The sequence below is a fragment of the Globicephala melas genome, chromosome 1, assembly GCF_963455315.2.
Source record: "Globicephala melas chromosome 1, mGloMel1.2, whole genome shotgun sequence".
In the NCBI taxonomy this organism is placed as follows: domain Eukaryota; kingdom Metazoa; phylum Chordata; class Mammalia; order Artiodactyla; family Delphinidae; genus Globicephala; species Globicephala melas.
The window spans coordinates 156020123-156046551 of record NC_083314.1 but is presented as its reverse complement, the minus strand read 5'-3'; the positions used below and the strand labels follow the sequence as shown (position 1 = coordinate 156046551).

Below are 26429 nucleotides of genomic sequence, written 5' to 3'. Positions count from 1 at the left end.
AATGTACATGAGAGAGTCAGTATAGTGTAGCACTTAAGATACACAGTCTGGAGCCAGACAGCTTGAGTTTAAATTAAGCTCTGCAATTAACTAGCTACGGACCTTGAGTGAGTTACCTTATCTCTCCGAGCCTCAGTTTCCTCATCTGTAAAATGAGGATAACAGTAGTAACTGCTTCATAGCGTTATTGTGAGGATGAAATGAATTGGTTTGGATTAAGTGTTTGAAACAGAGTCTATTCTGTTCACCATTAAGACATGAATTTGTAGTTTTATTTATTGAGTGACCTGTTTATAAAAAATGGTTTTTTTTTTAAATGACTCATGGGCAAGTAAAACTGACCATCAATAAGAAAAAAAAAAGACCAAGAAAGATAGCACGTAGTTCTCAGGTCTTGGAAGAGCTTTGCAAGTGGAAAGGGGGGTGCACAGAGGAGGAGAAGGACTTTTTTCCCCTATTTCTCCGTCCCATTGCTCCTTCTTTTTCTGTTCTAAGCCACAGCCACATCTCTACCATATTATGGGGGTTTTGCTCCCAAATCTGGTCCAAGATCATGTCAGAAAATAGAAGATTTAGTTCTGGCACCAGAGGGTTGAGTCTGTTCATCCAAGGTCCGGGTAGGAAAGGGTGTTAGGCCACCGCCCCTCTCTCCTCCCCTCCCTCCATCTCTGCCCTTCCCCTCACCTTAAACATGGTCCATTGGCTACAAACCAGTGTAACCACCGGCCTTACGGACATTATAAAAACTTCACAGTGAGACCAAGACGTCTCAGAACACAAAGTTTCCATGGCGTTTCCAAGTGGGTGACCCAAGGGATCCTGAAAGAGTATGCTGGATGGGGGGTATCAGGAAGGAAGAAGATGAGGTGCCACATTTCTCCTTATCCCTGGTGACTTGGGTGGGAAGTGGGGAACTTCAGGTTGGAGAATCAAGGAGGCACTTTTTGGTCTAGTCTTTTTTTAAAGTATTTTTTAAAACTTTATTTTATTTTTTGCATTTGGGTCTAGTCTTAACCGGTGGAAAGGAAATGATTAAGATAAATGTAGAGGCCCCTAGTTATACCAGGCTGATGGGGGTGTAATAATACGTGGGAGCCGGCCTCCAAGACAGCCCCTGATTATCTCCACTCCCTGGCATTTCATACCCTTGTGTCGTCCCCTCTCACACTGGATCAGGTTGCTCTTTGTGATCAATAGAATATGGTACACATGATAATATGTCACTTCTGAGGCTAGGTCATAAAAGACTTTTTGGTTTTTGTTTTTTTGCCTTTTCAAAGCTTTATTTTTTTTTTATTGGAGTATATAGTTGCTTTATACTGCCATCAGTTTCTGCTGTACAGCAAAGTAAATCAGCCATACATATACATATATCTCCTCTTTTTTTGGATTTCCTTCCCATTTAGGTCACCACAGAGCACTGAGTAGAGTTCCCTGTGCTACACAGCAGGTTCTCATTAGTTATCTATTTTACACATAGTAGTGTATATATGTCAATCCCAATCTCCCAATTCATCCCACCACCACCACCCGCTTTTCCCCTTGGTATCCACACGTTTGTTCTGTACGTCTGAGTCTCTATTTCTGTTTTGCAAATGAGATCATCAATACCATTTTTCTAGATTCCACAAATATGCATTTAATATACAATATTTGTTTTTCTCTTTCTGACTTCACTCGGTATGAGAGTTCTAAGTCCATCGACATCTCTGCAAATGACACAATTTCATTCTTTTTTATGGCTGAGTAATATTCCATTGTATATATGTATCACAAAAGACAGTTTTCTAAAGCAAGTTTGCCTTGTTCTCTCTTGGATTACTCTGGGGGAAGCCGACAGCTATGTTGTGAGGACACTCAGGCCATCCTGTGGCAAGGAACTGAGGCTACCTGCCAATAGCCATGCGAGTGCACCATCTTGGAAGCAGATCCTCCGTCCCCAGTCAAGTCTTCAGATGACTGCAGCCCTGCTGACAGCTTGATGACAACCTCATGAGACACTCTGAGCAAGAACCACCCAGCTAAGCTGCTTCTGGATTCCTGCCCCATAAGACTGTGAGATAATAAATGTTTGTTGTTTTGAGCAGTTAAGTGTTGGACTAATTTGTTACATAGCAACAGATAACTAATCCACTGTAAGACTCCCATGCCTTTGGTTTACTTTTTAGAGAGATATTCAAAATACTTTACAACCAGTTCAGAAACGACATTGGCTGCAAACAGCTGGCCCAGTCCTATCAGCTCCGAATTCAATCATTCAGTTATAGGCAGGTTGATTCACAGCCACTTAGTCTGGCTCCCATAACTAATACTCTGTTGGGCTATGGGAGAAAGAACCGCAGACCTCAATATTGTTCAAGGGAGGAAGTGATCCGTCCCTCATGATACATAGAGTTTTGAGGGATCCTAGTTGAGGAAGTTGTGTGTGAGATGAGCCTTGACGGGGCCTCAGCGGATGGAGGTGAAGGGAAGCGTGGGAGAAATGAGGGTGATGGACAGGATGGAAGAGAGGTATCGGCCCTAGGTTGGGTTTGCTGTGGAGGGGGCTGAGGTGCAGGAGGAAGGACGATGTGAGGGCTGAGGCTGGAGTCTGAGTCAGCCCCTGCTTCCTCCAGCTCACATGCTTTCTCAGCACCTCTTCTTCCTCCCACTGCATCCCCCTGTCCCTCCGCCTTGGTAGTTCCAGATGGGAACGTTGAGTCCACGCCAAGAGCACTGCTGGAGGAAGCTTGCCTTCTGATGGGCTCAGGCTGCTGTCCATCACAGAATCTCACCTCAGGGTGGTCTTCGTGTGGGTGGGGAGGGTCTACGGAGAGACACTGGCACCCACGGATGGAACCAATCCCAGGCCTGCTCACTCCTTGCATCCCCAGTGGCATTTCTTTTTTAAAAATTTTTTTATTGGAGTATAGTTGATTTACAATGTAGTGTTAGTTTCAGGTGTACAGCAAAGTGAATCAGTTATACATATACATATATCCACTCTTCCCATTGGCATTTCTTAAAGGGACCCTAAGCCAGTTTGTGAATACAATTGTGAGGGGGGACAAGAAGGCAACCTAAGTTTATTTGAAAAAGTCTTCTATTTATTTGAATGGCTTTTGAGAAGCAGAAGGCCAGGTCGTAACATTAGGTATGGGACGAGCACAAGTAGTGAGAGGGATCCACACTGACCAGCACGTAGCACCCTGTATCGTGTGAGTTGGCAAATGCCGCAGAGCCAGACTGAGCTGGGGCCTTTGGAGGTTGAGGGCAGACCACGGAGGGACCCAGCTGGGAAAAGTGTGAGCAGTCTCACCCCCAGGCAAGGGAAGTCCCACAGATGAAGAAACACAGGCCCCAACTGTTTAAGGAGGCACTTATAGGTTTACCATGGAAAGCAACCCAGAGAAGTTAGGTTATAAGGAAGACCAGGGCAGCCCATGTTTGCAAAAGACAGAAGTAGACCTATCATAAACCAAATGGTAAAAAATAGGGCTTCTGGGGCTTCCCTGGTGGCGCAGTGGTTGAGAGTCCGCCTGCCGATGCAGGGGACGCGGGTTTGTGCCCTGGTCCGGGAAGATGCCACGTGCCGCGGAGCGGCTGGGCCCGTGAGCCATGGCTGCTGAGCCTGCACGTCCGGAGGCTGTGCTCCGCAACGGGAGAGGCCACAGCAGTGAGAGGCCCGAGTACCGCAAAAAAAATAAATAAATAAATAAATAAAATAGGGCTTCTGACAGGTAGATACAAGCCTACTGTATCGAGACTTCATTTTAAATCTTGTGTTAAATTGGGGGAACAGAGATGCTTTTAGGTAGAAACTAGAACTTAAGGATATGTGTGCTGTTAATAAAAAGTTTGTACGTACACAGTTTAAAACACACAAGGAATGAACTAGGTTATCTTTAAGTTTTCTTAAAGATCCAAAGCTCTGTGAGTCTGAGTGTAATATTCTCAGACTCAATTACTCAGTTCTGAAAAACCCCATTCGCTGGGCCTGGGTCAGAGGGTGCACACTGGAAATTCAAAGGCCGGATCTGGCCTGTAAGATGTGGTTTCTCTGGCATGCACAGTGTTTTCTAAATTCACAATTCAGTTGCCAACATTTAAAAGTCCAGATTTCTAGCTCCTCTTGGAAAATGGGGAGGAATATCCGGCACCAGCAGGCCACATTCCCACACGGCAGCAACCGTGTCAGGCTACAGCATATGTGTTCCGCATTTTGCTACAGTCCTTGCCTAATCCTCTTTGCTCATTGATGTTTCCCGCCCAGCCCTTGGAGGCATCAGAGTTTGTGACCTGGCACAGGTGTCCAGTCTATGGCAACCTCACGATTTTCTAGCTGGTGCAGCTATAAATCTAGACTTGAGGCTTCTACCCTAATTCCGTAGCAGAGCCATCTTAGCAGTTGGCCCGTGAAGGCGTACTCACCTGCAGGCCAGGAGTGTGGGAATCAGCGACCCCATCTGCAGAGTTTTGGTTTGTCTTACAGTAACTGAAAAGTTGCCAGCCGTATTTCATTTTCATAAATTGAACCCAAAGGCCTCTTGGGGATGGCCCATCAGGGAGATACTTCCTGATCAAGGCCAAGGGTAAGTCACTTCTGGGCCAGCCTAGAACACCCAAGCAGAGGAAGGAATCCCAGCCTAGGCTGGGCTGGGCCAGGAGGGCAGGGAAGAAGGCAGCTTTCCTAGCCATGGCCATGAGATGACCAAGGCAGCTGGGTACAGTTGGCAGCTTTTATAGATGCCTAGGAGGTACCACTCATGGTGTGAATGGCTCCATCTGCCTTTGTTCAGTGCACAGTCTGCCCAACTGTACATGTTGGACTCAGGACTGTCAAGGGGAGGGAAGAAATAAATGTAGATGGTGAGGCAGGTGCAGCCAAAACTGATTCTACCACTTTGTCCCCAAGGCTGCAGGGATAAGGGGGGGGGGGGAGGCAGAGGGTTAGGAGCCAAGACCTTGTTGGCCAGAGGCTAGAAGCTGGAGAGATAGATAAGGGCCTCAGAGAGCCCCACACTGCATATGTGCAAATGCCCATGAGATGATAGGGAGAGCTAGAACTTGTCCCAGGAAGCAGGGCTGGCCATCAGTATGTGGGGCCCAGGACCCTTAGTTAACAGAGATAACCAACCTGTACACACACACACACTCAGTCTTCAGCAGGGATATCTGCCCCATTACATACACCCACAAAAGCATGCATACATGCAGTTTTAATGCTGTTGCACACACTCATATGAGTGTGTCCATACATGCAGTCACAGTGGTTATTGGTAAGAGCTGTCAGCTCATCACACAGTTATGCTTAGCAGCACCTAAAGTCCTTTTTGGCTAAGCTACTGGCGGGAGTCCAGCATGGCACCAAGTAGCATGGAAGGAGAGAAAAGTAACCAGGGGAGAAAACCATTAACTATGCCCAGCAGTGGAGTGTTGGCCTGCAGTGCCACCTACTGGTAGGAGGGGTATTTGTACTTTGCTTGAAGATCATGAAACCTGGGACACTGCTTCTCAGGCAACCTCCTCTAAGGAAGCCACCAACACAGGATGCCATTCTTCCTCCTTTTTGTGTTCTGCCTGAGTGGGCTGAGACTCTGGCATCCTCAGAGTTGCAGCACAACATTGCGGAATGAACATTCAGGGCCTTGCACGCCCCCAGGAAAGCAATATCCAACACCAATAGGGATGGCAACATAGGTTTTTCATCTTTCATGCCAACTCCAACCCACTGGTAGTAGCTGCCTGGAATGCTGGATTGAGAAGGATTCTGAGGTCAAGTCTGGGCTTAGCGTAGAAGATGGAACAGTGCCAGCAACCATGGCGGTAGGTAGGACCACTTCTACACTTGCCATTCCCTACATCGGCAGATTTCTCCGGATTCACAATTCCATCATAAGGGTATGCGTGTTTGTTGCTCACTCCCTAATACCACAAGAAAACTGTCATTCCAACTTTCACTGGAGTTTTCTCTCTCACTTGATCAGTCACTTCTGAGCCAGCTGAAGTCCTCACTGGGACCATCTTCTTGAAGAGCTTGTTCTTGCTTCCACAGAGAGCATATAGATGACTTGTTAGATCTGGGTCCTTAAGTCAACATGGGGCACTTCACTTTACCCAAAATTAATATTTACCTAAGGCCCATCCATCTACCAACCCTTATTACTTCTCAAGAGGCCCCTCAAAGGCAATGATGAGCTGAGAACTACATAGCCGTGCTGAGCAGAGGCCAGCCAGCTGGGCTCAGCCCTAGCCAGGGGTCCTGCTCCCTGCCCCTCACCCAGCAGCTTGGGAGAGCACACTAAAATCCAATGTGTGCCTCAAACATTCCAAATTACAACAGGCCACGGGTCACTTGAAAATAGTCAAACTTTGAAATCGTCAATCCTCCGCTGCCAAGGGTCTGCTGGGTTTAGCATCAAGGCTCTCAGTTAGTGCCTGCCATCCCTGACGATGCCTGCAGATGGGCACAGAGATGTCTTGTGCTGCCCCCTCTGCAAACAAGCCAGCCTCTACCTCCGAATGCTTAGGTGGATGTAAGCTGGACTGTCCCACTGAGGAGCGGGCCAGGGATGTTTGCATTAACCCAGGGGTCAGCGAACTCTTTCTGCAAACAGCCAGAGAAATATTGGGTCGGCCATAAAGTTCGTTCGGTTTTTTCGTAGGATGGAAATGAACTTTCTGGCTGACCCAATATTTCCAGCTCCTTGGTCTCTGTTGAAACAATTCGACTCCATTGCTATAGTTTGAAAGCTGAAGACAGATGTAAACAAATGGGCATGACTGTATTCCAATAAAAGTTTCTTTGCAAAAACGTGGTGGGCTATATTTGGCCAAGGAGCTTTGCTTGCCAAACCCAGCATTAACCCAATAAGAACTGGGTTCTACAGAACTTGGGGTTGTCTGGAGGTGCTTTAGAATATCTGCAAATGTTTGGCCCTAGTTTAAATTCCTCCGAGCTATTTAGAAAGCTACAACAAAGATGTACCCTCTCGAGTCTATCATAGTATATTAACATGCAGGGGGTCAACACGTTAACAGACTGTCAAGGGAACGCCATTGCTATGAAGCTTCTCTCGCTACGTCTATGCACCTATGGGCCGCATGGCAAAAGAGTTAAGGGCCTGAGTCCCAGCATCAGACAGACATGAGCTTGAGTCCTCCCACTGCCACTTACCAGCTGTGTGACTTTGGGCAACTTACTTAATCTCTCTAAGCCAGCATGGCCAGGGGACCCCCAAACAGAGTGGACACTGGCCATCATGCTGGCACAGACTCCCAGAGCCCCTTTTTTGCTGGATCGTGAGAAGACGAAGGGGCCAGGGCAGCTGAGGCCATGGGGAGGGGGAAGTCAGGGGCTCAGGCCAGCGCTATTTGCAACCGTTATGGAGGCATTTCAATATTTTAATCGCCACTTTAGCTGGACTGGTGCACACCAGTTGAGTATCATTATAATGCTGGATCCAGCTTGGATTTACACTTCTTGCTGGTTTCAACTTCTTCTGCTACATCCCCATCATTCTGATTGGGCTCTCAGAAAGCAGAGAGGGCTATTTTGCAGTGACCTTGGCAATCTCAGTGCATAGTAACAGGGCTTCTGTTTTGCTAAGTGGCAGTTTCCACTGGGTCTGGGACTTGGCTGGCAAGAATTTCCTGGGACGTGCTCTGCAGGCGCTGTTGGGGTGCCGTGCTTTGGGCTCCAGGGGTTCTGCATGTCAGGAGCTGTGGCTCCCCGGGCCCAGTGCTGCAGTCCATGGCTGGGCCTGGGGCTTTGGTGCCTGCGCGGCTTTTTAATTTGCTTGCTGATACAATAAGCGATGTTCTCCCCAGGACATCTCCTCATCCCTTGAAACAATCAGCAGGTGTGTCTGGCAGCTGTCTAAGCCTGCCCCCAGGACTTCTGGCCTTTTATTCCAGACACTGAAAGCTTTCTTCCAGGCCTGAAATGCTCTTTTATGGTTTCAATAATAGAATTTGGACCCTAGTGTCTCTCATCGCTGAGGGCTGTCCAAGTCTATTAACAGTGCTCCAGTGAAATACACAGCTTTTACGGTGCCTTATCTTGCTGCTTCCCACATCACGTTTTCCTGCTTCCTGAGAGACCTGGAAGAATCAGGTGTGTTTATGGTGAGGCCCTGGGGGCAGGACCTCTTGGTCTCAGCATCCCTCGGTGCATCTTAATTAGGTGACATCGGTGCTGCCCTCGCAGCGCGTGTGTCCACCCTGGTCACACAGCCTAGTGTCATGAAGTGAGCCTCGGCTGTGCCCAGCCTTGCAGGCTTCTCATGGCTACCAGCTGGCTCTGTGAGCCCTGGAGGCTCCCCCAAGGGGTGATTCTGACCCCAGAGGAAGGAGAAGCAGGCCTTTGTGTGGTTCGGCCAAGGTCAAGACTGACTGGGATTGAGTTCCTTCTCTCACTTCCTTTCGGTTTGCTGGAGGCTGTCCTTAGGTCTCACAGTATCTCTGGCTGGGCTGGGAGCTTCGGCAGAGGAAAGAGCTCCAAACCAGACCCTCTGCCCTGAGGCCTCCTCTGTTGGCCAGAAGGATCCTGGCTGTGGATGGCATGACCCTGTGCAAGGACACCCTCGTCACCTGCCCGTCCCCTGGCGGTGCCCAGACACCCAGCACAGCCTTGCCCTTCCTCCCCATGGCCAGCCTCTCAGCCGCTCCAGCACTGACAGGACAAGCCCAGCCCAGGACTCTCTTCTCACCCAAACTGTTGCTCATTTCCAGAACCACCTCAGTCTTCTGACTTTGTTCTCCCTCCTGCGTTATCTTTCTGACGTTACGATCCTGCCCTCCACTGCCCAGAACCTGTGCCCATTCAGACCCTGGGCTGAGTCCTCAAAAGGATAAAGGTCAGGCCTCATGTGGCCTGTCACCCCTTTTCCTGCCCCCAGAAGTGTTCCAGCTCCCCTGCACGCACCTCCAATGACACCTTTGGCTTTCTTCATAAAGTGCTTGCTCACAGCTGGGATTCGCCCGGGAAGCTGGGCAATCAGTCCCCACCACTGACGTCTCCTCACCCCTTCTGGGTCTTCCTGAGGGACCAGCCTTTGGAGGTCCCACCCTCTCTCCGGAGAAAGCCAAGCTGGTCAGCAAAGGAGGAGGCTGACTCATCAAGCAGTGAGAGTTCTTCCCTGGCAGTGGTGACAAAGAGGCTGCAGGGGCTCCTGCAAGGATGGAGAGTTCACCAGTGCACCGCAGGGGGAGGTCACCTCATCCTGGAGTCCCTTTGACAGCATCCTAGTGACGAAGAGCTCGTTACCTCCAATCACAATCCCATAGCTGGAGAATCTTGCTAATGCACACTGCAACTCCTTCCTCTCTAACCAGTCACTGCATCAGACCTGACCTCCCCACATTTCCTATATCACTCCAGGCAGGCCTTCGCTTGGGCTCAGCCTGGACCACCTCCCACTTCAGCCCCTAAGGTTTCTCCCCTTGCATTTGAGCTCACAACACTAAACACCAATTCTCCACCTCTCCCCCCCAGCAGGGCTGCTTGGCAAGCAGAGTAGGACACAGTCATTGAGGGAGTGAGGGCTGAGGTGAGGGGGTTGATAGGCAGCAACAAATTAACTTTGGCTAAAAAGCAAAAGCGAAGGAAGCACTGAGCAGGCCTAGTAAAGCGCCTTCCCAGGGAGGGCCTGCAGTGCCCCCTGTTGGACGGATGAGAGTCTGCATGCAGGTTAAATTCCCTCCCTCCCTCCTTCCACACACCCTGCACCTGGCAGCTGACCCTTGATGACTCAGATTAAGGCATCACAGGAAGTAGACAGGTCATCTCATCCAGTGGTTTCCAAACGTGTAAAATTATAGGGAAGGTTGCTGTGGATGACTGTGTGCCTTGCCCATTTGACAAAGGCCTCTGGGCTGAGGAGCCGGTAGGGGCCAAAATCCAGCCTATATCCTGCTAACCAAGCTGTGTGCCCCAGCGTGGTCTAGGTCAGCCCAGAGGAAGGGCTGTCTTTTCACAATTCATTCTAGAGACAGCCTCCTTCTATAATTTGTACAAAGGTACCATATGTATCAGGAGAAGCCCTGGCTCAGAATCCTTCCTTCAAAGAGGGCAATCTTATAAAACCAAGCTTCTTTAGCTAAAGGAGAGTTTGAAAACCCCCTAAAAGGTGGGGAAGCTGACTCAACACGCAGTGAGAGTTCTCCCCTGGCAGTGGTGACAAAGGGGCTGCAGGGGCTCCTGCAAGGACGGAGAGTTCACCAGTGCACCGCAGGGGGAAGTCACCTCATCCTTAAAGTCACCTCAAACTTAAAGTCGTGCACAATGCCAGGACAAAGTTGAGAAGCCAGATCCCATCTCTCTCAAAGCAGTGTTCTTTGTACTACACTGAGCTAGTTTTATAAGCTCCTCTTGAGGCATCCTGCTGCTCTGACCCTCTCACCTTTAGTCCCATCAACTTCCCCCTGAAACCCAGCTTTTCTGCACAGTCTTACTTTCTGAGCCAGGATCATGGCACAGTGTTTGCCCAAAAGGGGAGCTGGTGAGAATGCCGGACCAGTCTGCCTAATTTCCTACAAGTACCTCACTCACAGGGATGAGGGCGGACATGCAGAAGGGCAGAGAGGTGAGGAACTAGAAGTGTCCAGTGGGCGACGTGTACGACATGGAGCCATGCCTGGAGCAACGTGGGTCAGCAAAGCTGGTGGTTCAGCTACGGTGCAGATGTGGTTTGCTTCGTGGGTGTGGTCCGCCGGGGTGTCTGCGCCACACCGTAAGGCACGTGAGCGGCCACTGTGCCCATCTCCTGAGCCCCAGCCACGTGGAACATCTGGTCATCAAAGAAGATATGTGGGCGGATCTTCTCCAGGAGGGGGCCCTTGGGCGCTCCCGCAAGGAACAGGGCCTCATCTGTCTCCAGGCCCCAGCTGCGCAGGGTCTTGAGAGCCCGGGCTCCAGAACTGGCTGCACTGCGTGCCGTCACCAAGTAGGTGCGGATTGGACACTCCAGCCGCAGGCCCTTGGAGTAGAACTTCTTCTGCAGCCTACCCAGAGCCTCCAGAAAACCCTTTAAGGGGCCCTATGAGAAGGCAAAGGAACACTGTGAGCTCACCCATCTCCCAAACATTTGCCCCTTCCACTGCTGGGCTCCTACCTATAACACTAGGATCTTGCTGTTCGGGGTGGGAAAGCTTCTCAGGATCTCTAAATCTCTCAGTTCCGCTATGCCTGCTCGGGCCACTGCATGCATCAATTGGACTGTGGGTCCCTATGGCAGTCTAGGTGTCCATACTGCTGTGACTGGGGATGTCTGCGTCAGAAAAACCATACCAGGGTTGTTTCTATAGCAACCCACCAGGTACATGGGTGTCTGTCCAGCAACTCCGTTAAGCGTGGCCTTTGTGCTCAGCAGCAGGGAGGATATTAAGAGTATTTAGTAACTATGGCATGGGCACCCTTCAATCAGAATGGACTTTAGCTGCGACAGACAGACCCATGTGTCACTGCCCGATATCAACCCTGCCCCTGGGGCAGGTGAGTGGCTCAGGGTGTCGTGCTCCAGCTCTGTAGGGTCAGGGAAAGGATTTACTCTTTACAGTGCCTGGAGCAATGAAGCTTCATGAGGAGGTGTGAATAAAGAACCAGAGGATGATGAAGAAGAAAACCGTAACGCCGCTGGAAATCGGGAAAGGTGGGTTTCTAATCTTGGAGACCCCTCACTTGCTGGGTGACCTGGGGCAAGCAGTGGTCTCCTGGGGCTCTGCCTACCACTTAGTGGAAAAACCGTCCCACTCTGGATTGCCAAGGATTTCAGAGGGAACCAACAAGAGAGAAAACGAAACGATTACTCTGGAGTCAGAGCTGAAGCCTGCTGAGCTCTTGGAGAGAGAGGATTTGGGGTTTTTGAGCACCCAGATTTTTGTTAAAAGCACAGATAGGAGCTCCCTGGAGGGCTGGAGAATGCCAGTAGCTCCAACCCCAAGGAATTCCACCAGCTCTAGGGCGTATTCTGCTCTCAGTGACACTCTGAGCAGTTTAAGGGTGAGTAAGGGTCTCTGAGCCCCTGGCCAAGGGATGGCTGGCAGGAGGTGTGAAGGGCTGGTGTGGCCCAAAGCAGATGGGCTGCCCAGACCCCACACTAGCTGGATCTCCTTGCCCCAATGAAGGGCACCAGCCCAACTCTTCCTTTCCTTCAGTGAGGGAAGCAGGGACTTCTTGGCAGGATGGGATCCCTCTCAGAGGAGTGGGGGAATCTCTCAGAGGGACAGGCGTTCCAGAGAGAGGATGGCAGCTTCAGAGAGAGAGCATGAGGCCTTCAGAGCGGGATGGGGACTTTAGAGGTGGGATGGAGACCTCAAAAAGAGGATGGAGTCTTCAGAGAGGAGCTGGGAGCTTAGAGGGAGGATGGGGGTTTCAGGAAGGGGATAGAGACCTACACTTGATTTTAGCCAAAAGGCCGAGAAGCGATGGGGATGGAGACCTCATAACGGAGCTGCAAAGAAGACGTAGGGGCTTCAGAGAGGGGCTTAGAGAGAGAATGTGGGCTTCAAAGCGGGGATGGGAATGCAGTGAGAGAGATGGGAGCTCAAAGAAGAGGTAGAAGCTCGCTGAGGGGACCCAGGGGTCAGGTGAGAGGGAGGCAGGCCGGAGGCCTAGGGAGGGGACCTGGCTGGATTCTGGGCTGAGCTTGGGGTTTGGTTCTGGGCTGGAGGTTCCAGCCAAGGACAGGTTCTGGGGAGCTTCCTTGCTCCACCCAAGGGTTCTGGGGAGTGTGTGGAGCACCTGGGCCAAAGGTTTGTTCTCGTGGACCTTCTCATGCTCGAAGAACCTGTCCAGCCCGTGGGCCTTCACGATGCGTTCCGACTCATCTGAGAAGAGCACAGCATCCCCATCGAAGGCCACCCGCAGCTGACTCTGGGAGACAGCCACATCCCTGCTGGGGCTGAAGATGGTGGCGGCTGCGATCCCTGGGCAGAGAAAGGGAAGCATTGTCTGCCTTTGTCTAGGTAATAAGGCCCTGACACCTGCCTCAGCTGCCTGGGGGCCAGGAGAGGGCTATCTCAGGCTATCCTTGCCCTGCTTGCCTCACCTAGGACTCAGGGGCCGGCTAACGAGGGCTAATATTCGGAATATTTCCAAAGGGGCCAGTAAGAATGGATAGTGGCTTTTGCTCTGAGCAGGACTCTGAAGGCCCCAGCCCATGCCAGGGTTTCCCTTTTAGTTGCTGCTTTGAGGGAAGGTCCGGGAGGTGTCCCAGGGAACAGGGGACACTCAGAGGACTCAGGGCAGGAGCTATTTATCAATCGGCATGGGGGAATTTCAATACTTTAATATCTAGTAAGTTCATGCTGGTATGGACCAGACAAACATCAGTCCTGGATGGAAGGACGAGTCCCCCAGGCCACCACTGTCCTTCCTGGAGCTCCTCACAGGCCCCTGATGTAGGTCTACAGGGGGGCTGGGAAGGAGCCCCGACCCTGGCTGGGCCTCAGTTACTCTCTTGCTGTTGATTCTGGCAAGTCCCTCACCCTCTCTGGACCAAGATAAAATTAAGGGTGCTCAGCTCTGTCTGGGGCTGAGATTCTAGGCTGCAGTCTGTGGTGAGGTGGGTGTGGGCACCCCCTCAGTCTGCCGCCACAGTGACACAGACTCGGCTTCTCCAGACGGCCCAGTATGCCTGTTGGGAACCCTGGCTCCAACTAGAACTCACTGGACAGCAAAGAGCGGTACCAGGAGGCTGGAGACCCAGGCAGTGGGCTCAGCCCATCCCCGATTCTTCACCTCTCCAAAGGCCATGTCAGCCCTGCTCTTTGGGAATCTAGGGTCGCAGGCCTGGACAGAGGTAGAGCTTTGGGAGGAAAGAGCAATGCCAACCTCACCACAACTTCACTAGCCTGAGGATGTATAAGTAGGCCCAGGCCCTGGACATCCGGCCAGGAACCTTCTCAGCTTTGCCAGTGCTGGAACCAAGATGAACCAGAACCACTGGACCTGGGGAAGGCCTGCCTCCTGACCATCCCCTGCTCCCTAGCCTGGGCTTAAATTATAGACATATAGAGGCACACATACGGACCAATGCCAAGACCCCAACCAGAGGGAGTGACATCTGTCTAGGGAAATGGCTTCCGCTTCCTGGTTAAAGAAAGTCTCTTGGAACCCCAAGCATCTCAGGGGAGTGAGGCATCAGCGGGAGAGAGGCCAGGCTTCCAGGCAGGAGACAGCATGAAAGAGGAAGAGGAAAGTAAACATATCGTTGGTTGATAAACAAACTTATGGTTGCCAAAGGGGAAACACTGGGGGGAAGGATAAATCAGGAGCTTGGGATAACATACACACGCTACTATATATAAGATAGATAACCAACAAGGACCTACTGTATAGCACAGGGAAATCTACTCAAGATTCTGTGATAACCTATATGAGAAAAGAATCTGAAAAAGAATGAATATATATATGTATAACTGAATCACTTTCCTGTACACTTGAAACTAACACAACATTGTAAATCAACTATACTCCAATAAAATGTCAAAATAAATAAGTAACAGTAGCTTTCAGCCTGAGGAGCCCTCTCGGGCAGTGGGGCAGTTCTTCCTCCCCTGCGAGCCTGTCTTCTTCCGTGAACAATAGGGAAACACACCTTGTCAGGAGACTATGGATACCATCCCCAAAACTGCCCCTTGAAAGACACACGCGCTTGCAGCTGTGTCTCTAACCTCACCTCAGCACTGGCCGGCCCGGCTGCTGGGATGCTGGCCATTTCCCAGACTCTACTGCTCAGGCTGGACTAGGTACTGATTTCCCTCCTCACTGGCCCAGAGAAGGACAGAGGCTGCCCATGGTCACACAGGAATTAGAACTCCTACTGACCTGGAAGATTCTTGGAAGGGAGTAGCTTTCTGGGCTGTAAAGAGGGTTCCCATGGAAACGGAAAGCTGGGTGATGCTGATGAGTAAAGGCATCCTTAACATGGTAGGGCAGGAGGTGGGACAGTGGAATAGATGGGCAATAAGTGAAATAGGTGAGGCCTTGTTCTCAGAGTTTACAGGACTGGTCATAGGAATTAAGGACGGTCCTCCCCTTCCAGTTACCATGGCAACCCTTAGAGCCTGCTCAGAGCTTTAGGACAAGGCTTCCCATCTCTGAGACCCCTTAGGCAGACTCCCCACACTCTCCTTCCCCAGTTTGACTCACCTTCATCGATGGCTTCCTGCACTTTTTCTGCATCAGCCGACAAATAGAGATTGGTGTGATAGGCCTTGAGGTAGCAGATGGGGCTGTTCCCGCCTGTCATGCAGAACCTCTCAATGGTCAGGTCTGGAGAGGAGGTAGAGAGTACCCAGGTGATGCCTGGGTCAACCCTCAGGGCCTCAGAGTGGTCCCTCCGTGTTCAATGGACGCCATCTTGGCTCTGAGTGGTGGTGGGGCAGCAGAGTGATTCTCTGAGTGATTTTAGGCCAGCGTTCCCCCTCTCTGAGATCCTCCATTCTTCGACCATGAAATGGGGATGATCACATCTCTGGAGGAGCTGCCTGGCTCACAGTAATATCCCCTTTCAGGGGATCACAGTACTACAAAAGTAGGTCCCAGCCTCGTGGCTCGTGGTCCCACCTGGTCATAGCTGACTGGATAGGGGTAGGCACCTGACTCAAGCTGGGCCAGTTAGATTCCCTCCCAGCCTGGGCTGAGAGTCACCTAGTACCTATGTCTGTGCAGGTTGTAAAACTTTGCTTGCTGATAAATGGCTGCTGCTCTGAGCCCACTGAGTTACCCCATCACTACCCCAGCCCCTCACACAGGAGTGTCCACAGTGGAAGGGCACAGCAGGGGTCCTTCAGGACTCTGCCCCAGTACCATAGGTGGTGTCTGTCCTGATTCCTCGGTACTTATGTCACAAGGTGGTTAAATATTTTGAACATCACCCCTGCTCCTAACAATTTGAAATTAGGATTTAAAAATGCCAACTGGCCTCTCTTGGTTGCTGAAAACAAGGAACAAGGACTTGTAAACTTGTCGGTTTGGGCCATATTCATGAAAAGCAGAGAAACCTAGTTTGCAGAAAGAGAAAAAGAGACAGAAAAAAAAGAAGAAAAAAAAAAAGGAACAGATTTGCTGAGAGAAGCAGAAATAAGGGCTCATGTGGTCCAGAGAGAAAAAAAAGCCCTGGAGAGATTGCCAGTACTGGGATTCAGGCCTTTGTGGGCCCAATTTCACTTCCTTCCCTGTGGTTCCAAGAGGCACACCTGTAACCTAATAAGAAATCATTTTCGGGAATTCCCTGGCAGTCTAGTGGTTAAGACTCCACGCTTCCACATAGGGGGCACAGGTTCAATCCCTGGTCAGGGAACTAAGATCCCGCATGCCATGCGGCACAGCCAAAAAAAAAAAAAACACCATTTTCTTCAGCTGAAAGGTCTGGCTCTGGAGGGTCTATTACTTTCAAACAAGAGTTTGGACTAAGACACAAAGTCCCTTCACTCTGACGACTGCACCTGCCTCTGCCAGCAGACTTTAAGGCCTGTCAGCCCCCTTGCAGAGAGAGAAGCCGAGGCACAGGGGCAGCCCTGCCCAATCACATAGGGAGTGGGGCCTGTGCAGCGATGTGCTGGAGCCAGCCTGTACCAGCTTGCAAGAGCCGAACGTTAAGCATCCAGGGACTTTTGGAGCCAGTTAGATTGTCCAACTGTTGGTAGCTTGACATCAGCCACGGTGGGACTATTTACACCCTGAATACGGCAACGCTACACAAGCAGGCTACACAAAAGGGCCTGTTTACCAACACCCCTCTGAGCTCGAGGTTCCAGTGGGTTTACCTGCACCCTGCAGAGGTGTGACCCCAACCCCGGGTGTCCGGTAGGGGTCGTGTCATGGCCAAAGCCCTCATGCTCACCATAGTGGTTGATGCTGTTGATGAGACGGACGCCCACTTGAGCGTGGTTGTTGGTCACGAGGACGATGTCGAAGACGTCCTCGCTCTCAGGGTACAGCTCCCGCAGCCGCCTGTTCACAGCCTCCAGAGCCTGGATGGGAGAGTGGACCCTCGGGCTCAGACCCCCAGGGACTGATGCCTGGAGTTGGTAGCCAGGGTTGGAGAGGGGGGGTGAGTTGGGATCCAACACGGGGAGGAGAGGGGAGGTCCGGGGCCAGGCTCGGGGTGAGGCCAGTGGACGCGGGCTATCTCCTCCTAGTCTCTGCCACTGTGCGCGTTGATTATTGCCCAGGGGTGCCTCACTAAAAGGGTGAGTGGGGGTCGAAATCCAGCTCAGGTTCCATGCACTAAGCTGGTTACCTGGAGTGGGGTTGCATTAGTCCAGAGGATGGGGTGGCCTCTCCTTCCCACAATGGCTGTCCACTTGCCAAGCTATGCTCCTGTGTGGTGGCATCTGCCCAGAGGGGACCCCTTTTCCTTACTCATACACCCATGGGAGTGCTTTTCTCTAACGCCCACGATGGCACCGTATGGCCAGTGGTGGAACTGCCCCTCACCTTCACGAAGGGGAAGGCCGGCCCAGGGCTGAAGGGCTCGTTCTCGTGTTCCAGCTGGTAACGCACGTACTCCTCCACACCCTGCTCCGTGTAGATCCGTTGCTCCTCGTCCATGCGGAACAGGGCTCGGGAAGACACAGCAATGGTGACAGCATTCTGAGGCTTGGGCTGCAGGGGCGCAGGAGAAGGGGCTGACTCTCAGATTCTCTTGAGGCAGGTCTCAGGGACAGGGAGAAGACACAGGTCCAGCTCTGCCCTAAGGAGCTCAGCCTTGGGCAGGGGCAGACCTAGATCAGGACCCCCTCTGTGCAGGACCCAACTGGGGGCTGAGGGAGTTGATGGCTCCCCACGGAGGAGGACGATCAGATGGGAGGCACATGCCCTCAGGGAGTTTGCGATCTAGCCAGCCATCTGGACTCGACAGAAAAATGAATACAGTGTATGTAGTCAAAGTATGACAGATGCTCAAGACGGTCTCCAGATGGTTTCCATTATAAAATGGGAGCTACATGCCCTTAGGAAGAAGCGGTGCCCAGAAACATGACAATTATATAAGAACTTCTATCTCCAGCCCAAATCTTTCTCCTGAGCTCCAGACTCATATATCTAACTGCCCCAGTTGACTAATAGACACTCAAACTCATCATGCCCAAGGCTGAATTCCCAGCATTCTCTCCACCCCCAAACCTGGTCCCCTCCCCGCTTTCCTCATCTCAACACTTGGCACCACCAACTACTCATCACCTAGACCAGAAGCCCGGAAGTCAACCGCAAGTCTTCCCTCTTCCTTCACCCCCTTCCCTCCATCAATCAGTCACCAAAACCTGCCAACTCTACCAGAATCCATCCACTTCTTTCTGTCTTCCCTACCATGGTCCGGCCCATCACCATCTCTCATTCCCTCCAATACGTGGTCCATAGTGTTGTCAGGGGATTGTTCCCAAATTCAGATCTGATCATGCCCCGCCTCCCCCTTCAGTTACCCACTCTTCTCACACTTGGATCGGCAGCCTTGAGTATGGAGTAGGAAGCCCTTCATGACAGACCCTACCTCTGTCTCCACTGTCACCTTCCCATTACCCCGTTTTGCTCAATCTGACTTTCTCAGGTCTAAGCACGCCTCCCCCCTACCTTCTCTGAGCCTTCGCACATGATGTTTCCTCTGCCTCATGTGCTCTTCCCCTGACTGCCCTTCCAGCTAACTTCCATCCAGGCTTCAGGTCTCAAACTACAAGTCACCTCTAGGAAGCCTTCCCTTACCCCTAGCCATGCGCTTGCTACCTCTCCTAAGGATTTCCTTTGTGGTAAAATTAAACACTAAATTATAATTACTTATTTAACTATTTCTATTTCTAGACAGAGCTCTAGAAGCAGGAACCATGCTTAAGTTCTCAGGGAACAGGAACCAGGACTATCCTGCTCATATATTGTATCTGTAGTGCTCAGAACTGTGCTTAGCACAGAGTAGGTGCTTAGTAAATATTTAATGTCTCTGAACTTTTAAGCAATATAGTTTAATGGGAGACAGTATTTGCCATGACAAATTTAACATGAACTAGAAACTCCAGTGCAGTGCCCTCCTCTGTTCAAATTGCTTGAAATATAGTAAATGCTCAGAGAATATTGTTTCGGTTGATGCAAATTTGACAAACATTTACTAGTTCTTTGTGCCAAGCACCTGGGCTCTGCCTGAGAATGATACTGGTAGGGATTTGGCTCCTGCCCTCAGAGTCACAGGCTGGTAGGGGAGAAAGACAGGTAAACAGAGAAGCAAAGGGGACTGAAATGAGTGCTCGAACCAGGTGAAAGCAAAGTCTCGATGACAAGCGTTCAGAGCAAGTTGTCATAGGACAGGAGGCGTTTCAGCAAAGCCTTGAAGGAGGAGTGGGGCGAAGGAAGGCATGAGGAGGTGTGCACACACGCCGTGCCTTCACAAAGGTGAACAGAGCTCTGTGCATGGGAGCAGAATGTAGTTGAGCCCAGAAGAGTAGGCAGGTGCTAGACTGCAGAAGGCCTTCTTTCAGGGGCCCGGGAGGGCCTCAGAACTCCTTTGGCACCTCCAGCAGAATGGGGAGAGAGGAATGCCACCACAGGCAGCAGCTGGACCCTTCATAATCTCTGGGGTCCCCAAGGGACTCACAGACACCCAGAGAGTCCCACCACATCTCTGTGACTTGAGCGATCCTGGGACTATGATTCCCACTTTACAGATGAGGAAACAGGGACTCAAGTTGGGGGCAAGACTCATAAATGGACCTTGCATGCTGGCCTGTTCCTTACAGCCCGCAGGTCACGCACTCAACCCCATTTCTCCTCTCTGGAGTCAAGCCTGGGTCCCAATCAGTTGACAACACTGAGTGATGACCATGTGACAGGCACTGTGCTGGGGACATGGCGGGGATCACACAGTTGTGATCCCTGCCCACGTGGAGCTTATGATCTATCCCCAAGGCAGAGATCTGTGCATGCTTTAGAAGAGCACTGTCCAATCGACCTTTCTGTGATAATGGAAACGTCCAGTGCTCTCCGTGTGGCTGCATGTGGCTAGGGAGCCACTTGAAATATGGTCAGTGAGACAGAGGAACTGAACCTTTAATTGTATTGAATTTTAAGTTTAATCAATTTAAATTTAAGTGGCCATGAATGGCTAGTGGCTAATGAAGCTTTAGAACCTCAAGGTAGGAAGAGAAGACCAGAGTCCCCAAACTCAGGAGGTGGACCTCAGTTTGCATTTGACTTTTATCCCAACCAAGACAGTGTGTGGGCCCAGCAGGGTGAGTATAAGGCATTGGCAGGACAGGTGCCTGTCCTCTGGGGCTCAGCCCAGTAACTCTCCCAGCTGCCAACCACCCCCAAGTGTCTGTGTGTTCTTGGGCTGGGTACCTCCCAAACCCCTCAGCCACCGTGAGCCTTCAGGGAACGAAGGTAAAAATGAAAGAAAAGGGGTGATAGACGGATGGCCAGGGATGGGAAGGGTATGGTTGGGGGCGTGGGGAGGCCCGCTCTCATAAACCCAGGAAGCCTGTTGGCCTTCAGGGCAAGGGCAGAGACTGCCTCGCCCCTGGGCTTACTGCCCCAGGGCCAGGCCCAACACCCCTTCAAGGACAGGGAGCCAGCTACCCTCCAGCTTGTTCAGGCAGGTTCCCAAGCCGGAGGCTCCAGCTCAGGCAGCCAGCCAAGGTCTCGCTCGTCACTTTCTGTCCCACAGTCCCTGCCAAACTGCTATGTTCTGGGTCTCCTCCGGCTGACCGGCCCAGACCCCATCCCATCCCACCTCTGGCCACTGCAAAAAAAATATCCCAGCTGCCTTGGTCCCAGGAGTCTCCACTTCCTTCTTTTACACATGGGGAAATAGGCCCAGAGAGGGGCAGAGTATTACTCTTGGTCACCCAGCAAAGTCAAGGAAGAGCCAGGATAAGATTCCAAGTCTCTGGCCTCCAGCCTGGCCTCTGTCCACACAGCAGCACCCTACCCCCATATGCCCCTCCTCAATCACTCGCAGAAGACCCCAACCCCTGCTACTTCAGGCACTTCCCTGGGACTCTCCTCACACCCCAGCCCTCCCTTTTCAGATCTGGGAGAATTGGTGAGGGGCACCATGCCCTCAGAGCGAGGTTTCTCAGGGCAGGGCTCTCTTTACTCCCAGAATGGAGGGCCCCAGGGCAAGGACCCTGCTTCCCTGCTCAGCCTGCTCTGACTCTGTACAAGTGAGGAGAAGTCTAAGGGCCTAGTGGGCATGAGCTGCTGTGGGAAATATGGAATGCCAGCTGGGAGAAAGAAGCAGCCTGTCTGGGCTCCAGGCGGAGCTGAAGGAACAAGTGAAAGGGGCTGGTTGGAGCTGGGGAGAAGCCAAGCACTAAGACACCCCCTTGGACCTCGCTGCAGAGGGAGGCCACCCCGTCCCGTGATGTCAGGTGCATCTAGAGACAGTTCCTCCAGAAATCAGAAAGAAGTCCAGATGCCAGACTGAAGCTTGGGTCAGAGAGACCCCCTACCCCAGACCAGGAACTCAGCCTGGGAACTGGGCTCCAGGGAGCCAAGGTGCTGCCAGCTCTCCCTGTCTTTCACTGGAGTGGGGGGGGATTGGGGGGTCCAGCTGATTACTCCTGCTTGGGGGACAGGAATGGAGGGATAAAGGAGGGCAGTCCAGCCCCACCCAGCCTGCCTGAGGAGCTCTCACTGAGGCCAAAGTGATTTTGCCTGTTGGGCCCAAGATAGGAACATAGCCAAAAGCTGTTGTTTCTAGAAGGACTTAGAGTGAGAAAGGCTGCCGGAGGAGAGAGGAACAAAACAGGTTTGGACTGAGGAAGTCCTCTGACCTCATGAGGTGAGGGCCTCCTACAAGCCTTTGCGGGTTAAATATTTCACTCAGGCTCCTGGGGATGAGAATAAGCCTAGGCCAGGCCCTGATGGGGCCCAGGAGGCCCAAAGCCCCCAGAATAGCTTGTAGGGGGGAGGGGTTTCTGCAGGAAGGAGTAGGGACCAAGAAGCCACCAGTCTCCTTGCCTCCCAGAGAACAGTGAGGGCCAGGGGCTGACCGAGAGGTCATAACTGACGACTGGGCCTGAGCTCCCGGGTTCCTTGGTGATTGGGGAGGAAACAGATTGGTGTGCTCCACGCACCACCCTAGTTCCCAATGTCCATCCCCTCCTTTCCATCCCACAGCTTCCTCCCCAGGCAGGGACCAGCCTCCTCACTGATCTGCCTGCTACCAGACACACCCTCTCCAATCCATCCACCAACACAGCCTCAGAGTGACCTTTCTAAAATGAAAATGGACCGAGTTAATCCCTTGCTGAAAAGTCCTGCCATAGCTCCATAATGGTTTTCATACTTTTTTTAAAAGTAGGTTGACATTTTATGCAAACGAACTCTTGCAAGGAGCCCCAATATGTAAAGCATATAGTACCATATTTTATTGGTATAAATTTATACCATAAATTCAAATGTATTACATATTCACGCTATATTTATTATCACGTCAACCAATGAATACAGGAGACCAGTGTGGATTTAAGCTTCATCATCTAGTCAGTTTGTTTCTGTTTCAGTTTGTCGGTTTTTGCACAGCATTGAGAAAGCCCTGATTCACACCAATAAGTGGTTGCAAACGGTAAAAGCCTTTTTTTTTTAAGGTTTGTTTTTGTTTTTTTTTTAATTTATCTTATTTATTTATTTTTGGCTGCATTGGGTCTTCATTGCTGCACGCGGGCTTTCTCTAGTGGCGGCGAGCAGGGGTTACTCTTAGTTGCAGTGCACAGGCTTCTCATTGCAGTGGCTTCTCTTGTTGTGGAGCATGGGCTCTAGGTGCACAGGCTTCAGTAGTTGCAGCATGTGGGCTCAGTAGCTGTGGCATGCGGGCTCTGGAGCACAGGCTCAGTAGTTGCTGCGCACGGGCTTAGTTGCTCCGTGGCATGTGGGACCTTCCTGGGCCAGGGCTCGAACCCATGTGCACTGCATTGGCAGGCGGATTCTTAACCACTGCGCCACCAGGGAAGCCCCAGGTAAAAGGCTTTTTTTGTTTTGTTGTTTTAAACTACAACCCTCAGGAGACTCAGCAACGATTGTCAGCAATCTCAAGATACTCTTGTATTAAAACCGATCACAGGAAATGCTTTATTCTGAGGTTTGCTAAAACGGTAATCAACCTGTATGTAGCATAAGTTAATATGTCGGCAGTCTCCAAGGTGCTAAAATGTCCAACAACACATTTGAGTAAGTTGAGTTTTATCACCTATTTTTACTTGTGTAAAACATAGTTTGAGGAAGAAAGAAAATGAATTGGCTTCACATGTGGGTAGACCTCCTGAAACATGGGGCTTCATGGAACCTAGTTTTAAGACCCCTAACCCCACTGAATAAGGTTCAGACTCCTTAATGTGGCATTCAAGGCCCTCTGTGGGTCTCTGGCATCACTTCAACTCTTCTCCTTCAGATCCTGCAACCTCTCAGTTTCAAAGACATCAGTCATGCTTTTTGCCCAGCCTGTTTCCCTCTCTGCCTGGGAAAGTCCACCTACTCAGGCTTTAAAATCAGCTCAAATGCCACCTCTAAAAGACTTCCTGAGTTGGCAGTCACTCCCGCCTCTATGCTCCCACTGCTAGGGTCTTTCACCTGAGCACTCACCATGTCCAGGGTCTCTGTGAGCTCCTGAGGCAGGGACTCAGTCTAATTCACTCTCAATCCGCACTGCTGGGCAGGCCTGGAGGTGCTCTGGGGGAATGACTGTTGACAGGGTGGGCCTTATGGGAAGGGTCTCAGGCTGGAGCTCTTTGGAGGATGCTCTGAGCCAGCTTCGATCCTCTATCCCCTTCCCAAGCTCTGAGATCTGGGAGGCTGGAGTGAGCAAGGCCCAGGGACCAACGAGGGCATCATGAATCTGTCCAATGGGGAGACGAGCTCCCTCCTCTGTGTGAATCCCCAAGGGATGAGACGACCACTGAGGTCGCAGAGATGTCGATGCCAGCGAAGGCTCCCCTGTGAGGCGAGCAGAGCCCGGAGCTGGGGAGCAGAGTCCAGCGTCGGGATCCCAGAAGCAGGGACGCAGAGCCCCTAAACGCAGAGAGCAGATTCCAGGGCAGCTCCCTCCTCTTAAGACGCGGGGAACCCGGCACCCCGAGCCCAAGGCGCAGGACCTTGACTCAGACCCCAAACGCAGAGGTTCGGGTCCGGAGCCCGGTGCCCAGACGGCAGAAACCGGAGCGCACAGCAAGGAGCCGGGTTTTCAGAGTCGGGTTACCTGAGCCCGGGGCGCTTCCGCAGGCGCCGCTGACTGGCTTTGCCAACAAATGCTGTCCGCTCGCCCCAGGCTGCCCGCAAGGGGAGGGGCTGGGCCGCGGCCTGGAGCTGGGCCCTGATGACAGCATGACGGAGGGGGATCCTGGCGTGGAACACGAGACCCGGGATAAGAAAAACACCAGAGCAGAGCTCCAAAAATAAACCCGAGCCCGTGCCAACGGCCTGGCGCATTCTGGTGCCGAGGAACTGCGTCCCTTCTCGGAGGGGCACCACGGGTCCCTCTCCAGAGGGCTGACGACCCCCCCTCCGGTGACCCGCCCCCTGCCCTCCCTCATACCCATGCCCTGCTTTTACCGATTTGGGTTTCTTCTTGGGCGCGAGGTTGTCGTGGAAAGTCTTGGCTTCCTCCCAGCGCGGGGCCGCGGCGGTCCCTGCCCCCGGCGCGGGCTCGCGGGGCTCCCGGGGCTCCCCAGGCTCCATGCTCGGCTCTGATCTGGCGCAGCCGGAGCAGGCGGCTGCGGAGAGCGGAGCCGGCGGGGCTGGGCTGCGGGAGGGAGGCGCGTCCCAGGCGTGAGAAGGGGGCGGGCAGCGGTGGAGAGTGCGCGTGCGGGCCGGCCGGAGGGCGGGATGGGGTGGGGGGGGCCGCTGGGGTGCTCAGCTCGCCCTGTCGGCAGCCGGTGCGTTGCTGCTGTTGCTGGTGGATGTGTATTTCAGGACAGCTGCGCTCTCCTTCCCCGACCGCCCCACGCCCGAAATGGGGGGTGGGGGCGGTTGGACCCTCGGGCTCGCAGGAGGAGGGGGCCTAAGCCGGGCCTGCGGGCTGCTGCGGGTTCGGGATTGCGGGGATAGTGTTCTTCGATGAGCTATTCGGCACCGAGAGAAGGGGAGACCTGCCGACTTTTTCCCCCGGGGTGGTGATCCACAAAGGAAAAAATGCAAAGCTAGCCGCCCCCACAAAACAAAGCTAGCCCCCGTCTTTCCCCTCTGATGCCAGGACAGTGGGACCCTGAGCGGCGTCCTCGTCCCTCAAACCCTAGTCCATTCCGCAGAGGGGGAGGAGGTGGTGGATGGACAGCTCCATCCACGAGCAGGAGCCTGCTCCTAGCTGGGGGCACAGCGGAGGGCCCAACTGGGAAGCTCTTCCCCACCAAGGCGGAGGGGCCCTTGAAGTCGGTGGCGAGACCAGGCTCCCCTTGGCCTGGCCGGGGACCCAGACCAGAGAGACTCCCGGGGACCCCGGTTCCTGCTAGCCCCTTGATGGCCAGCAGGGGCCGCACACTCCCAGGTACCACCTGCTGAGCTTGGTTAGTTATACGCCATGAAGTGGCTGGATTGAAAGAGGATAGGAAAGGAGCCTAGGAACCCAAGAGTCTTGGACCAACATCGTGGAGTTCTAGGGCATTGCCCTCCTTGGTGCAGACCCCGAGGTGCAGACATTAATGCCCCTCATTCCAAGGCACAGGCTAGGAAGCAGACAAGGGGCATCTCTGTGTGTGTCTAGAAGTGTGCAAAGGTGGCTGGGAGCAGCAGGAGAAAATACTGGCTTAGCCTGGTGGACGTCTGACTGGGATGGGGTACAGAATGGAGGGGTCTGCCCAGCCTCCATCATGACCTGGGAGGAACCAACCAAACCTTGCATGGGAGAAAAGGAGAAATAATCATAACAGAAAGTTTTAGGATTGGGGGAAGTATGTTTAGACTTGTCCTTCTCCAGGCTTGGTAGATTGTTTCCACAGATGGCCTCAAACTCTCTCCCATCCTGCTTGCTCTTTGGCAATGTGACTTGGACACTTCTCCCATCCAGAGGTGGAGCTGAATCTGAGTTGACCCAGCGTCTTGCTTTGACTAATAGAATGCTGTAGAAGTGATGCTGTGTGATTTCTAAGCTTAAGCCTTAAGAGACTTTGCAGCTTCCATTTTTGCCCTCTTGAGAGCCAGCTACTATGTAAAGGAGTCTGGAAAGGCCACATGGAGAGGCAGAGAGGCCCTGGAGGATAAGAAGCCAGTGGAGAAAGGTGGTTTCCCAGGCAACTGTCAGCATCACTTGCCAGACATATGAGTGAGGTCATCTTACTGCTCCAGCCCCAGCCCAGCTCCTAGTGCGGTGCAGCAGGAGGAGTGACCACAGACAGCACATAAAGTAGCAAAACCTCCCCGCTGAGCCCAGGCAACCCAAAGAATTATGAAAAATGATACGTTTTTATCGTTTTAAGCATTACATTTTGGGGTGGCTTGTTACACAGCTGTAAATAATGAAACTCTAGGA

At 52.2% G+C, this 26429-nt stretch overlaps 1 protein-coding gene across 1 annotated transcript; it reads right to left on the bottom strand.

The window, feature by feature from the left end:
* Nucleotides 1-1314: 1314 nt before the first annotated feature.
* On the bottom strand, nucleotides 1315-24702 carry NT5C1A (5'-nucleotidase, cytosolic IA). The gene is made up of 6 exons (XM_030865384.2): nucleotides 24518-24702; nucleotides 17426-17593; nucleotides 16830-16959; nucleotides 15134-15256; nucleotides 12722-12906; nucleotides 1315-11018 (listed from the first exon to the last, which is right to left on the bottom strand). Exons 1-6 carry the CDS (start codon nucleotides 24641-24643, stop codon nucleotides 10653-10655), a joined length of 1098 nt encoding a protein of 365 aa, XP_030721244.1. The 5' UTR covers nucleotides 24644-24702; the 3' UTR covers nucleotides 1315-10652.
* Between the last annotated feature and the right edge of the window lie 1727 nt (nucleotides 24703-26429).